This window comes from Enhydra lutris, unplaced genomic scaffold (genome assembly GCF_002288905.1).
Source record: "Enhydra lutris kenyoni isolate GAN:26980312 unplaced genomic scaffold, ASM228890v2 scaffoldscaffold91, whole genome shotgun sequence".
NCBI classification, from domain to species: Eukaryota; Metazoa; Chordata; class Mammalia; order Carnivora; family Mustelidae; genus Enhydra; species Enhydra lutris.
In genome coordinates this window covers 536,678-552,014 of record NW_019154175.1, presented here as the reverse complement: position 1 = coordinate 552,014, position 15,337 = coordinate 536,678, and the positions used below count along the sequence as shown (strand labels likewise).

General features: G+C 45.1%; 1 protein-coding gene across 2 annotated transcripts in view; it reads right to left on the bottom strand.

The window, feature by feature from the left end:
* Positions 1–15,337, bottom strand: part of LOC111162367 (potassium voltage-gated channel subfamily H member 1) — a 373,079-nt gene that overhangs the window by 98,924 nt on the left and 258,818 nt on the right. For both annotated transcript variants that reach the window (XM_022526742.1, XM_022526743.1), the window contains exons 8-9: positions 9,271–9,470; positions 3,479–3,731 (exon numbers count right to left, since the gene is read on the bottom strand). In XM_022526742.1, coding sequence (XP_022382450.1) covers positions 3,479–3,731; positions 9,271–9,470 — 453 coding nt within the window. The remainder of the gene's footprint in view (positions 1–3,478; positions 3,732–9,270; positions 9,471–15,337) is intronic.

The following is a 15,337-nucleotide window of genomic DNA, read 5'->3' as shown; positions in this document are numbered from 1 at the left end:
TAAACACAGTTATGACTACATACGCTTTTCCTTATTGTTGTGCTAAAATTAAGCAGACTATTAGAATTGGGAGGAAAAAACAAATTAGCAGAATGTAAATGAGAGATCTGATAACAAGACAGTAGAGACAACTGAATGTGACAGATGAGCTCTGGGCTTTATTCTAAAGCCTCTGGCTTTGTGATAACTAAGGATTCCCTGGCTATTTATTTTTTCCTTGTTGGGGCACAAGATACAATATTGTACCTGCTCAAAAATTACTTCTCAGATGACCCTCTAGAACAGGTAACACTTTTTCGTAACAACAGTCTCCTGTGCTTGTGGAAGCTCCTGGAAGGGAAGCTAATCTCTTGTCCACTGATACTCCCAATTCTATGACAGCCACCTCATAAGTAGTAGATGTTCAATAAATTTTGGTTGTATTGAACTGAAATGCATCAAAAGGCAATAGAGATCTAGTTTTAACAACCACTTGTCACCTGAACCCCCTTTGCATGAACAACTGATTTCAGTAAATTGAGCAAAAGATAGTCTATTTAGGAGGAAGCAACAACAGAACTCTGAACTTAAGTTTCCAGGGAGCAAATAGCTGGGAATCTTACGTGTTTTGGCCCAGAGTTAAAGTTTGGTCAAAGGACTTGTCTCATGTCTTTTATAGAATAAGAACCTCTTGAAATGTTACAGGCTACTTAGGATCTCAAGTTTGGACCTAATTTTTGGACCTACTCTGGCTCCTGGGGACACAGCGAAGATGCTTTTTCTAGTCAGGACAGCTTGAGGGCAACAACTGCCCCGAATGTGAAGCTGCTGAGTGATTCCAGAATTCCTGTTCGATTGCTAACCAGAGCAGGCTAGGTGCGCAGGGAGCCAGAGACAGAGGGCTGGATTTGGAGAAGCAGTCAAGCGACCAAGTAAATCAACAGTGGATCAAGCCCTGGTGGGCTTCCCCACAAGAAGAGAGAAGAGAGAGGAGACCCCACTGGGAAGCCATCACTTGCCTTTGTCAAGCCTTCTTGCACCTATGACTTCTCTCAGGGCTTCACTGCCCAATCCTAACTCCTAACACACAACTGTGTGAGGTGGGTCACTAAGGATGCCCTGTGTATGCGTATGGGAGGGGGATGGTGCTGGTCACAGGTGTAGATGCCTTGGAAAGGCATTTGGTGAGTTACCAATAAGGGGGATGGGTCAGGATGCCTGGGTGGCTCAGTCCTGAGCTGGCTTTCAGCTCAGGTCATGATCCCAGGGTCCTGGGATGGAGTGCTGCATCAGGCTCCTTACACACCGGGGAGCCTGCTTCTCCCTCTGCCTGCTGTTTCCCCTGCTTGTGTGTTCTCTCTCTGATGAGCAAATAAATAAAATCTTAAAAAAAAAAAAAGGGCAGAGATGAGTGAAGGATGCCCTTAACCAAAGGACCAATTCAAATTCAATTCCAATTCCAACTCAAAGAAGAGCTCACTAATCACTAGTTACTTCTTCTTAGCCAGGTGAGTATCTCAATGGTGATTACCAATGGAAAGTCCTCTTTATCAAGGACACCGATGAGAATTAAAGGAAGGGATGAAGGGCCTCTCCCCCTCTCAGTCACTAAAGCAGTAGCTGTCCCCTTCATGTGTGCTAGTCCTACACACAGTCAAATCTCAGTTCTCTGTGGATGAAGACAGCAAGGAGCAGAATAACCCTATCTACAGATTTCAGTGGAGAGCAGGAATCCACATCCTTATTTTAGCAAAGAATAGTTCCACCCTCCACCCCGCACCCAGTCACTATCCCAGGCTCCCTCTGACCATCTGCCAGCTCATGCTGAAGGAATATAAATCATCCTTGGGTTAACCTGAGCAGAATGTAATCAAGAGGGAAAGATGGCTTGGGGCCAGGGAAGCAACAGGAAGGCTGCATATTGTGCACTCCAAAGTCAAGCAGGAACAAAGTTTGGAAAGTATATATATATATATACACATATACATATACATATATATATGTATACACACACACACACACACACACACACACACACACACACAATGTATGCTTAGCTACTTAATTTGAATCTCATTTCTAACTTTCACAAAATGTAACCTCTCCCTCCCTCAGTTTCTTAAGAAATCATATACACAGGGTAAAATATGTCCACAATGTCTAGCAGTATCTGGAAATTTAATGGGCCAGCAAACTACGTAATCTATCCTTAGGACTGTGGTATTGCAAAATGGATCAGAGTGGAGATTTTCCAGGATGCTGGCTCCATGGACCTCATCCTAACCTCTCTGAGCTTTCACTGTCTCATCTGCAAAATGGGATAATAAAATCACTTCATAGGGTTACTGCAAGGGTTAAATGAGCAAATGTACATAAAATGCCTGGCACCGACTAGATGAGCATAAATGTTGGCTAGTACTTGATGGCTGATCCCTTCAGAGAGCTAGAAATGGCCCCAGTGAAGAGCTGCTCTGTAGCTTCCTCAGATGATCAGATGAATCTCTCAAAGGCTGTAGATGCTCAAAAGGCCAAAGCACCAACATGTCCCCCCACGACCCCGCTCCATCCCCCACATCCCTTAGTTCAGTGTGTGGCACACCGGCCTCCTTGTTATCCAAGTGAGAAATCCTGCAGTCCTCAACCACTCCCCCACCCCCCACCCCTGCCCCAGCAAATCCTCTGTTGACTCAACTTCTTAAATGAGTCAACTCCATTTGGTTCTCTCCCTCTGCCCACCACAGTGTCAGTCCGGGGCACCATCCACCTGCCCCTGGATAGCATGTCTCCAACCTCCTCTCCCTGCCCCAGCCACCCCCTTGCAGTCACTCCCAAAGCAGCAACTATAGTTCTCTTATTAAAGTTCAAATCTGACTTACCCTCTCTCCTGCTCTTAACCTCCCACGTGCAGTGGTAAAGTCCAAGTAGTAAAGTAGTAAAGTCCAAGTCCCTCAGCGTGGCTCCCAGAGCCTGCCATGATCTGCCTAGGACGTAGCTCCCACCCATGGTCCTTCTTGCTTTGTTGCTCCAGCCGTGCCAAAGGGACACACTGCAGTTCTACAAATACATCCTGCTCTCTCTGCAGGATTTTGCATGTGCTTTCCCCCTGCTGAGGACACCCCCTTGCCCTTCACTTCTCCAGTCTGTAGGTTTTAGCTTACATATCGTTTCTTCCAGGAAGCCTTCCAGACACTTGAATACTGAGTTAGATCCTTCTTCCGCAGTGAACAAGTGTCTGCTTATTTGCTCCTCTCCCCCAGTAGCCTGGGAGCCCCTAGAGGACAAAACCCATTTTTGTCATTGAAATACCCCAAGTGCCTAAGACGGTGACTGGCACAATGCAGGCACTCAAATATCGGTGTGTCGAATAGAGGCGAGCAGTTGGCCTTGCCCCGAGGTGCCCACTCTCCCTGGCTGAAGGCTGCAGTGGCACTGAGCTGCCCAGTAACTTGGCCAACCCTGGTCCCCAGAGGTGTATGTCCAGCAAAATTAACACACCTACCTAGGATAGCCACCACCTCGTCATCCTGGATCACCTCCAGAGAGCCGGAGACCACAAAGCAGAGGCTGTCAACACTCTCTCCTGCGTGGTAGATGAGGTCCCCCGGGGCGCAGTGCACTGTCTGGAACTCCATGGCCAGTGCCCGCAGGCAGCCATCGCTGGCCAGCCGGAAAGCTGGGTGTTCCTTGAACACCTTGCGGTTCAGGTGCACACAGATGTCAGCTCTCATGTCCTTGGGACAGATCTGCAGAACCTGGGCAGGCACAGGGAGAAAAAGTGTCAGGGTCCTCACTGTGCTCTCCAGCCTGTGGCCCCTCATGACCCCAGGAGCAGAAGCCACCCCCACTGGGCTAGACTGCACTCTTCAAGGCACAGGTAGACAGCACAGCCACAGTACCTGTCCCCATGGAGCTTACACTCTCATGAGAAAGATAAGCAGCAAGCATAGAAATCCATGCTAAATGCTCAGAACAAGGATCAGAGAGTCAGGGCTGGGAGTATGGGGAGCTCTTTAGATTAATAGCTGGTGAAGGCTTGTCTGAGGAGATGACATGTAAGCGGACACCTGCAAAATGTGTCAGAAGACATCCCAGCAGCAAGGAAGATGGTGAGGGGACCTAAGCAACAGCCAGCATGAAAGAGGGGCTCAGGGTAGGGGATGAAGCTTTGGGAGAATGCCCAGTACGCACGCACCTAAAGACCTGACATTATGAAAAGCCTCTGACTTTATTCTGAGTGTGATGGGGACACTGGAAGAGTGTGAGGAGGGAGTGACAAGACCAGGCTGTATTTTAAGAGGATCACCATAGCTAGAGAGTGGAGTTCCGGGGCCCGGACTTCGGGGTTGCAAGGATGGAGCCAAGGATTTGAGTTAAGTCACTCCTGCAGGAGGCCCCGTGAGAAGTGAGGGGGCCCAAACTGGGATGCTGGCAGGGAAGCCAGGGAGGAGTGGTCAGATTCAGGACGTATTCTGAAGGTTGGGCTCACACTGCTGATGGTCTGAGTATGTGTGTGGCTTAAAGAGAGATAAAGTAATATTTTGTGAGCATTTACTCTGTGCCAGGCTTTGCTAAGTGCTTTAAAGTCATTCATTCATTTCATATTTATTTATTGAGAACTCATGATATACCAGGAATCATTCTCAGCTCTGAAGATGTAGCTGTGAACAACACAGACAAAACCCTTGCCTTTTTATAACTTACCATCTCATGGGAGGAGACAAATCCTAAGCAAAATGAGTGAAATTAAGCAATGATTTTACATGATTGTTATGTGCATTTAATAGCTAATTTAATCCTCACATAACCCTCTGATATAAGTGTTAGTATGGTACCATCTTACAGAGAAGGAAACTGAGGCACAGGGAAGATAAATAACTTCCCCAAAGTTGCACAGCCAGAAAATGGCAGAGCTGGGCTCCCAAACGAAGTTGTCTGAGTCCAGAGCCTAGTTTAGATACTAACCATTTCCTACGTTACATGGCTACCCTAAACAAAGGCACTAGTAATTCCACTCTTAGTATCTAGAAACTCAGGGCAAAGTGAGAACTCTAAAGGGTCACGTGTGTCTTTCGAGAAAGGAAAATTTCTCAGCCTTTTCTAGGGGGAGAAATAGTTCCCTGAACTAAATTTTTACAAGAAACCACTGCATGGCCCCTCCCATAGCAAGCATTAGGTAACACAGTAGGATGCCTTCAAGTGGACTTTTCCAGAGAAATTAGGTGTGTCCTTTCAATAACCCTTTCTTCCATTCTAGTCTAGTGAGCAAAGCTGGGGGCATAAAATCAAACAAGTTCAATGAAGACACTTAGGATGCTGGTTACCCCCACACTCCTGCTTCTGTGCCTTCACATAGGGCATTTGCCTCTGCACCTGGAGCTCACCTTGGAATCTGTAAGTTTCTCCGCCTCCTTCAAAAGTCTGTGCAAGTCTCACCTTGCCCGTGACTGCGCTGCTCCTACCCTACCTTCTCAGGAGCCCTTGCACTCTGCATGGAGGCGAGGCAGTGGACAGAGAGGTCCAACAGTCCAAATGCCAGCTCCTTCCCCCCAAGTGGCCTAACTGCTCTACACTTGACCTTCTCTTATAAAGTGCACACTGCTCACATTGGCTCAGGAGGATTAACTGAAAGGACAAGTACCAGTATGGTTCCTCCAGGACAGTGTAGGACCCAGGAAGGGGCTCCATACACACTGGTCCCCATGCTCCATGTGCCTCTTCCTGCTTGTTCTGGGGTTGCAGGATGCTGAGGAAGTGAGCAGGATCTCTGCGAGAGGGGAAGGAGCACTGACAGAGCAGAGGGACAGGAAAATTCAGACTGCCAAGGCCAGCTGGGGCTGAGAGCTTACTAAGTGTTTCCCTCCTTCCAGCTCATTGAAAAACAAGACTCCTATAGAAATGCAGATTTAGGGGCGCCTGGGTGGCTCAGTGGGTTAAAGCCTCTGCCTTAGGCTCAGGTCATGATCCCAGGGTCCTGGGATCAAGCCCCACATCAGGCCCTCTGCTCCGCAGGGAGCCTGCTTCCTCCTCTCTCTCTGCCTGCCTCTCTGCCTACTTGTGATCTCTGTCAAATAAATAAATAAAATCTTAAGAAAAAAAAAAAAAAAAAAAAAAAAAAAAAAAAAAAAAAGAAAGAAATGCAGATTTAATTTGGATCCTCTTCTTCCCAGGCAGAACACCAGGGGGAGAACTCTCACATGTCCTGTCAAAACTGTGCCCAGCCGTTCAAAACCAACATTTACTCTCCAGGTAAATTCACCTTTCAGTATTTGGTTTCCCCTGGGCTGGGCTTTGCTGGCAGAGGCTGCTAATGAACGAGGCCTTGGCACAGAAACAATGTTTTATTCATGGGCCCTATTCCTGGATCCACTGGAAAGCACTTGTGAGGAGGAGAGGGAAGCTGGGGGTTGAACATCACGGACTGCCATGCCATAAGGCATCTCCATCATTCTCCTGTTGGCTCCACACTGAATGGGTTAGGGGGTCCTGAACCCTTCTCTCTGAGCTGAATGCTTCTCAGCTGCAGACCCCTTCCTGGGCACCTTCCCTTCTGTTTGGTCCTTAAGAGAAACCATCCCTCCTGGTTCTTGAGGACCTCAAAGGCCACAGGGAAATGTCACCATGGAGGCTCATGGAACCACCCCAGGCCGGACAGGACAGACACATGGTTGAGAGAATAGACTTTAAGATCAGGCAGACCCAGATTCAATTCCTGGCTTTAAGGTTTACTGATCCTGTGAACCTGAAGCCATACTTAGCTTCTTTAACCAACTCTTCTGTTTTGAACATGAGTACAGAATTCTGAGGATTCTCTGAGCTGGTGTGTGGTAAGTGCTGGTGCAGTGCCTTCCACACACACGGGCTCAGTGCATGTGAGCTTTAATTTCTGAGGTCCTTAGCACAGAGGAGCAGTGAGTCAGGCTGAGGGAGGTCCAGAACGCCATAGATAAATGGGCCTTAGGGGTTGACCTTAGCACTAAAAGGCATCTATTGTCCATGTGTTATAGACATGGAAACTGAGGCTCAGAGAACAGGTGACATGCTCATGGTCACTGGCTAATTGCTGCTGGTCAAACGAGAGGAGCCCAGCACCCCCCATCCTCCCCACCATACCCCTAGGCTTCCGTGGTCTTCCCTGACCCCTCTGACCCAGAACCAGGGAGAGCCAGGGGACCACGGGACTGGATCCCTCCACAGAAGCTGCCTGTCCCAAGCCCCTGCTGGGAAGAGAAGCCGCCCAGGCCGGCTGGGCCCTGCAGTGAGCTGTCACAGTACTCCCTCTTCCAGCTAGGCCAGGACCTGGGGCAAATCCCAAAGCCTCTCAGGAAAGTGAGTCAGTGGAGAGGGGCAGGACAGGCAAACGCTGACGGTGCTATCTCCCACGGGCAGCCACCCAGCCCAGCCCTGCCCTGGGATGGGGAAGGGTTTCTTTCCAGACAACCAGATTTACAAAGCCCTCCTGGTCCCTGGGAAATGGAGCCCCAGGGCCGACAGATCAAAGTTCCTTTCTGCTCCATCAGCTGCCAGGCACCCACAGAACCTACATGCCTTGCTGAATGAAGCAAAAACACCAGACTCAGTAAGGGCAGGTGGTTGGCAAAGCCAGGGACTCAGACCCACCCGACTGACGCCCTGCCTGGGTCAGAAACGAGGGCAACTCCATCTGGACTCATCTGCTCATCCTTCTTCCCTCCAGTACATGTTTTAATTTAAAAAAATAAATTAAAATAAATTAAAAAGTAACAGTAGGAAAAGCACAAGCTTCCAAGTCAAACAAAACCAGATTCAAATCCTGACTATGCCACTCTTAATTCTATGACCAGAGGCAGTTAACAAAACTAACCAGGCCTCTGGGTCCTTGTCTCTGGGGTCAAAATAACAGCAGCTCCCTCCCAGAGCTGCCATAGAGCGTCACTGAAGCGTGAGCGCGGGGCCCGCAGGAAGAGAGCGCGGTAAATACTTGTTTTTAACGAGTGTTCAAGGCAAGGTAGCCAGTGCTACGGTGGTGAGCTTATTATGTTACCGTTGTGGCCATGGCTGATCTTCAACAAACCTGAATTATCCTTCCTTTTACGTGGGAATCAATTAAATTGAGTTCAGGTTTTCCTTTTAAACTTCCACTCTCAGCTAACCCTTCTGACGGAGGAAGAGGAGCAAGGATAGCTGCTCCAAAGTCAGAGGCATTTGGCTTTGAATGTGTTAGGTTTCTGCAACAGCGTTATCTTTCTGTTTTTCTTACTCTGACAGCGAAAGGAATCAGAATTCCCCAAGTACCTAGAGACTGGCAGTAAAAGGAGAAGTAGGGTGGAAAACACTGAGAAGCAGAGAAAAACGGACCCAGGATGACATGCTGCTCATAGAAAATGAACACAGGAGATAACTGTGAAGTGAATAGAAAGTCCGCTGCATCTTTTCTCTGTTCTTCCCAGCCACAAAGTTTCTCCACTTTATTGAAATGCGTCTAGAATAACGCAACTCTTAGAGAACAATAGGGATTTATGGCTGTTTCCATTTCACAGATGGGAAAACTGATACCTTAGCCTTAGAGGTCTAACTGAGGTTTTCCTCAAGCCAGTGAGACTAAGGCACAAACCCTTGATAAGTATTCACCAGACTTGTCTGATGAAGAGGGTCCCCTGGGCAATTGTTAAAAATGAAGATTTTTTTCCTCACACCTCCCCCTCCTCTAAATCCGGAATTCCATACATTTGGTATAGAGGCTGGGAATCTGTTTAATGACTGCGAATTCTGAGAATCTTATCAGAGCTGAGACTACAGTGAGGCAACAGCCTTGGGCTAAAATCTCAGTAATCAACATAAATTACAATTTAATACAGTATTTTACAAAATCAAAATCCACGCAAAAAAAAAAAAAAATCCCCGATGGACAAAATACCAAAAATTTAAATAAGGACAGAATCAGTGGCAGGGCTTGGCCATCTCAGAGCCTGAGGTCAAAGGAAAATTAGTCACGATGATGACCTCCCCGGGGATGGCCCTGAGCCTTACCATCACACAAGTTTGGGAAATTCTGCCCTGGACAGTTAGACTTCCAACAAGTTCTCCAGGATACACACTGTCTTTCCAGTTTCTTAAATAATGGCTCTTAATCTCTTAATTGCTGGTCCTTGAGGAAAGCCGATCTGGAAGCCAGCAAAACTTTTGGGGGTAGGACTTGGGAACCCAACTACCCAAACCTCAGCCAGGTTTGAGAACCCCCGGCCCCAGGTGCACCTCTATTCTCCCTGGGAAAGCTGACACACAGGGCTCACCTGAGCTTATCGCCCTCCTTACCTTCTCTGTGTCGATGCCTCTGGACATGGACCAGGTGGAAACAATATAATCCATGACTCGCTCACTCAAGCCCTTTGGCACCTGGTAGAGCTTCAGGAAGTCCCGAACGCTATTGAGCATCTCATGGTACCGGTTGGTATTGGCGTACATCTGTTGGAAAATGGTCGTCACGTTCCCGAAGATAGTGGCATACAGAAGAGCTGAGGAGAAGAGACAACACGTGAGTGGGCCTTCAACCAGGGCCCAAGAATGCCCAACTGGCCAAGAGCAGGCCAACGGCCAGAGCTGCCCTCTCCAGGACAGACTGTCCTGACCTTTTCAGAAGAACCTCACGCAGCAGCCTCTGGGAGTGGACCCACCAAAAGAGTTGCCTGACAGCAGGCCAGTAGGACCAACAGGTGGTAGGCAGGGCTAGGATGGACAGGACCTGGCATGACTGCGGCCAGAGCTAAGAGGCAGAGAAAAGGGAGCGGGATAGGAGCAGTGAGACCAATTTATACTTCTTGACACAAAAAGTTTCAGCCGTGCCTGAGGCCACCAGTCAAATGTGTTATTCTATATCAGCCCAATTCCTAACCTATCAGCAGGTAAACTTCTTCAAGAACTGCTAACGTGCTAAGTACTATGCTACCTGCTGAGGACAGGATGGTGTGAGAACGCTCAGTCCTGGCTCTCACACAGCAAAAAATATAGTGCAAAGACAGAACTTGAATACAACATCACAAGTAACTAAATAATAGCAAATCGGCCAAGAGCAATGAAGGATGTTATTTATACCTTGGCTTCACACTTACTGTTAAGGTACAGGTAAAGACAACAATCTATTCCACTGTGATGTGGCTCCTGGGGAGAAGAGCATGACTGTAATATGGCAAAAATAAAGTCGGGTCACCTCTGAGATATGACAAGTACCTACTATGTGCTCCCCTGGCTCCTCCTACGTTAGTGTCAGGAAGGAGGACCATTATGGCATCACAAAGCCCACCTTCTACCTTTAACTCCCATTTGCTCTTGAAGGCTGAGCTCAAGGGTTTCACCACTTCCAGAAAGCCTTCCTTTGAAGTTGACCATGACTTCCCAGGCTTGAAATGGTACATAAGCCATTTTGCAACCATATGTGTCTTTCTTTGCCTGTGCCTATATGAGTTGCTTGAAGGCTAGACCCATCTTTTCCTTGTCATTGTATCCCTGGGAGCTAACACTAAACCAGTACCCAATAAATATTTGTCAAATTAGTTTTTAATAAATAATATATATATTATTTGTAACAGTCACACATTTTTGCTCTTTTTTAAAAATTGAGTGATTACTGACATATGATAAACCGCACCCTTAAAATATACAATCTGATAAGCTTTGAAATATGTATACACCCACAAAACCATCACACAGTCTGACTGAACACTTTCATCACTTTCCAAAAAGTTTTGTCATATCCCTTTATACCCCTTCCTGTTCCCAAGCGATTGCTAATATTTTCTGTCACCATAGGTTAGCTCTCATTTTCAAGAAAGTTCTATAAATGTAATCATACAGTATGTACTCTTTTTAAATGTTTTAATTAGATATAATTCATATACTATGAAATATATCCATTTAAAGTGTACAACTCAGTGGCTTTTATTGTATTTACAAAGCTGGGTGACCATCACTATGTCTAAGTTTAGAATATTTCCATCCTCCTCCCAAAGAAACCCCCTATCCATGAGCATCATTCCCCACCCCACCCCCATCCCCTAGCCCTCGGCAAACAGTAATCTACTTTCTCTCTATATATGTTTGCCTACTCTGGACCTCTCATATCAATTAAGTCCTACAATATACGAACTCCTATGGCTGGCCCCTTTCAAGGTTCCTCCATTTTGCAGCATAATTTGGCACTTCATTCCTTTTCAATATTGAATAAATGATGTTTGACATATTGACAATCCACATTTCATTTATCCAATCATCAGTCCATGGGCATTTGGGTGATTTACTTCTTGGCTATTATGAATCGTGCTGTTATGAACTGTCAGGAACAAGTTTTTGCGTGAACATGTTTTCCGTTCTCTTGGGTAAACACCTACGAGTGGAACTGCTGGGTCATCTGGTAACGATGTTTAACATTTTGAGGAACTGTTTTCCAAAGCAGCTGCACCTTGTTCTGTTCCCATCAGCAGTGTATGAGAGTTCCAGATGTCCTCAACACCCCTTCAACACTGTTATTATCTGTCTTTTGGATTACTGCCATCCTAGGGAGTAAGATCTGTTATCTCATCCCAGTTTGGGTGTGCATTTCCCTGATGGCTGGTGATGTTGAACATCTTTTTGTGTGCTTATTGGTCATTTTTATCTATTCTTTGGAAAAATGTCCACCTAAATCTTGCCTATTTCTCAGTTGAGTTGTTTGTCATTTTATTATTGAGTTGTAAGCATTCTTTATATATTCTGGATAAAAATCCTTTATCCAATAGCTATGATTTGCAAATACTTTCTCACACCATATGGGTTGTCTTTTCACTTTTCGTCTTTTCACTTACTTGATGGTATTGTTTGCACATAAACATTTTTAGTTTTGAGGTAGTACAATTCATTTATACTTTTGCACTTTTTTGACTAGTTTCTTATACTCAGCATAATTATTTTCAGATTTATCCATATTGTTGCCTTATGAATAGTTCATCCCTTTTTAAAAAACATTATTTTGAAATAATTATAAATTCCCAGAAAGGTGTAAAGATACTACAAAGAGATCCTGTATACCCATCACCCAGTTTCCCCAATGGTTCCATCTTGTAGAAGTGTTGTAGAGCGCAATGTCAAAACGAGAAGATTTATGCTGTCATGAAGTATGTGTATGACTCTGTCATTTTATCACCTGGATAGGTTCATGTAAGCAGTTCACCATTTAGAAGACAAAACTGTCCCATCACTGCAGAAATCTCTCTTGTGCTCCCCCTTTATACTCATGCTCCCCCAGGGAACCACAAATCTTTTCTCTTTTTTTTTTTTATAATTATGCCATCTCAAAAACATGATATAAATGGAATCATGCAGTATGTGAACATCTGAGATTGGCCTTTTACACTTAGCAAAATGCCCTGGAAATGCATCCATGTTGGTGCATGTGTCAATGGTTCATTCCATTTTGTTCATGAATACTGTCCCACTGTATGGAGAGGCCACAACGATTTCTTTCAAATGATCTTAGGCTTAGCTGAAGACTGAGAGGGGAAAAAATCAGAGAAAAAGGCTTGGATCTAGATGTAAAGGAACGAAGTCTTCAGTAGTCTATCCACTCAGGCTGAATACGGCTGCCCAAGACACTGAGGACAAAATTCTACCCAAGAAGAATTATAAATGAGGACTGGAAGGAGGGCTGCCAGTTCTAGAAAGGTACCAGGGAGTGCTTATCAATCTGAACAAAGGCAGCCAGAGAAAAGCAAAAGTAGTCAAAGCCTGAATAATGCAGACACGGCTCTTGGAAGCTCATAAATTAACTTATACCCAAGAGGGTCAAATCTCCAGCTTCCTGCCTCCTGTATCAGCAAATGTTCCCAGAACCCGCCTCCCAGGGCCCCCCGACTGGCTCCCTTGCTCCCAGTGAGTCTGACTCTAACTCAATAAGCCTCTATGGCAGTTGTGGCTCGGCTCTGTTTTCTAGTCCACAATGAACCAGAGGTCATGCATGAATAGTAAGAGGTGGCTTTCTCAGGAGGGCTGCCAGAAAACTAATTTAATTTTGAGCTTAAAAATATAGTTATACCAAATCGATACAGTAAGAATAGCTCTCTTGTCCATGTCTTGAGAACTAGGCTCACATCTGAGGCACTGGGGTGCTGGTCAGACCATTAAGGCAATGATGACACATCTGTCATTTGCAGCCCAGGGCTGCTCTCATGCCGGTCTGCTTCTGAGACATTCTAGAAGGTTAAAGGTCCTCAGGAAGGACCTATTTAATTATTATCACTATTAGAAACATTATTACTATTAAAAATGGATAATTTGCTCAATGCCCATTGTCTAATTTTACATGAAGTGAGGTTATACATTTTTCATACGTACATTTTATTTATTGATATCTCTAGATAAACCACTATGCCTTACGTACTCACAACCTAACTGGGAGAGATTGCATATAAGTCTAGCTATCGCTTGAACTTGAGTGTGATGTGGGGAGGAAGACCGGGAGACTGGAATGTCCCTGCACAACAGAGCCTCACAGGGCAGATGAGGCCCTGGATGACTCTAAATGTGAATTAGTTGGGTCCCCCCACTATCCCCCACAGTAGAAAGGCCCTTTCTCAATCCCAAGGCAAAATGCTGATTTGCCTAAGGGCAGGTTTTTTTCTCTCTTTGAGCAGTTTAAAGTTAACACTGTATCAGCAAGAACTCTGGGTCCCACCCAAAGAAAAATAAACATTAATTTCTCTGGCCCAAAATTAAAAGTTGCTGTATGGAATTGAGAGGAAGAGTGGCAAAAGGTTTTGTTTCCCTTTTTAAATTTTCATGTTTATTTGTGCATATGTACACATACACATCATTTAAAAAGTGGCCAAAACCTCTTTTGAAGTCTTTACTCCCCTAGATATTCTTTCTTTTCACCCAATTTCCCATTCTGCAGAAGCACCCATTTTCCATTGTATTAAGCTGATTGTTTTGCTATTGATCTTCATAGTTCAATGTCATTCTCAAGTCTCCATGTCCTGATATTTCAGGCTTAGAAATTATCTGCTGGCCTGAGAATTTGCTCTCTTCTGAGAATTTCACTCTCTTCTCCCCACTGCCCTCCAATCTCACACTCATTTCCCACAGCTCTTCCCATGGCCCCATCCTCTAGTGTGGTTATAGCATCAATTCAGTTAGATAATTATCTGTGCGGATATTACTGTAACTGGATGAGACATATTCACAGCTAAGCCACACAGGATACTCAGGTCACTTTTCCTTTTCTACAGTGTTTCCTTTTCCCTACAGCTAATAATGGTCTTTTCATTTGTTTAGTTTACGTATCACTGATTTGACTCCAATTCTCCCACAGACAAAAGTTCCTCCTAATATATTAAAATACCTTAGTTAGCCTATCAATGTCATTTCCATAAAGAAATCTTTCCTGGGGGCACCTGAGTGGCTCAGTCGGTTAAGCATCTGACTCTTGATGTCAGCTCAGGTCTTGATCTCAGGGTTGTGAGTTCAAGCCCCACATTGGGCTCCATGCTGGGCATGGGGCCTACTTTAAAAAAGTAAAGAAAAAAGAAAACTCCCCTGGAGGCTTCTGAACTAGTCCCTTGGGAGCTGTGTGGATGTCTCGGCTCCAGCATCCTGGGAAGGAGCTTCATTTCGATCCCCTGATTCCTGTATCCCATGGTTTCACCTTCTTGGTTTATTAGTTTTTGTTGGTAAAAGACATCTTTTTGTAGTTTTCTGAGAAAGGGTATATGGGAGCAACATTTTTGAGACCTAATGTTTACTCTTACAATCAATTAATAGCTTACAATCAATTAATAGTAGAATTCTAGATGCGAAATCATTTCGCTCATTTCTCAATGGAAGCATTTCTCCATTGTCTTCTCTTGCTGTTGTGAAGACAAAAGCATTCAGATCCTTCATTCTTCATACTGAACCTGTTTTTTCCTCTCAAGAAACTCTTTTTTCACAATGTTCTGAAAATTCATAATAGCGTGCCTTTTGCTGAGGCTCAGTTCTCATCCATTGTGCAAGGATTTCAGTAAATCCTTTCAATCCAGGAATTTATGGCCTTCATTTCAAGGAAATTTTCTTGGGCTACTTTATTTTCTTTCTTTCTTTTTTTAAACTTGCCTCCAGCAGATTAAAGTGAAAATAAAAGGGAAAGAGAGAAGGGGAGAAGAAAGGAGAGGGGAGAGGAGAGAGGAGGGGAGGGGAGGGGAGAAGGAAGGGGAGGGAAGAGCAAAGAAAGCAAATATGGAGGGTGGGGACAGTGGTGGATGGGGTGACGGAAGGATAAGCATAATAAGGACACTTTTTATTTCTAGTCAGTTTCTTTTTTTTTAATCACTTAAAAAATTATTCATAGCTTCTTTAAAGGTAAGGAAGAAGGAAAATT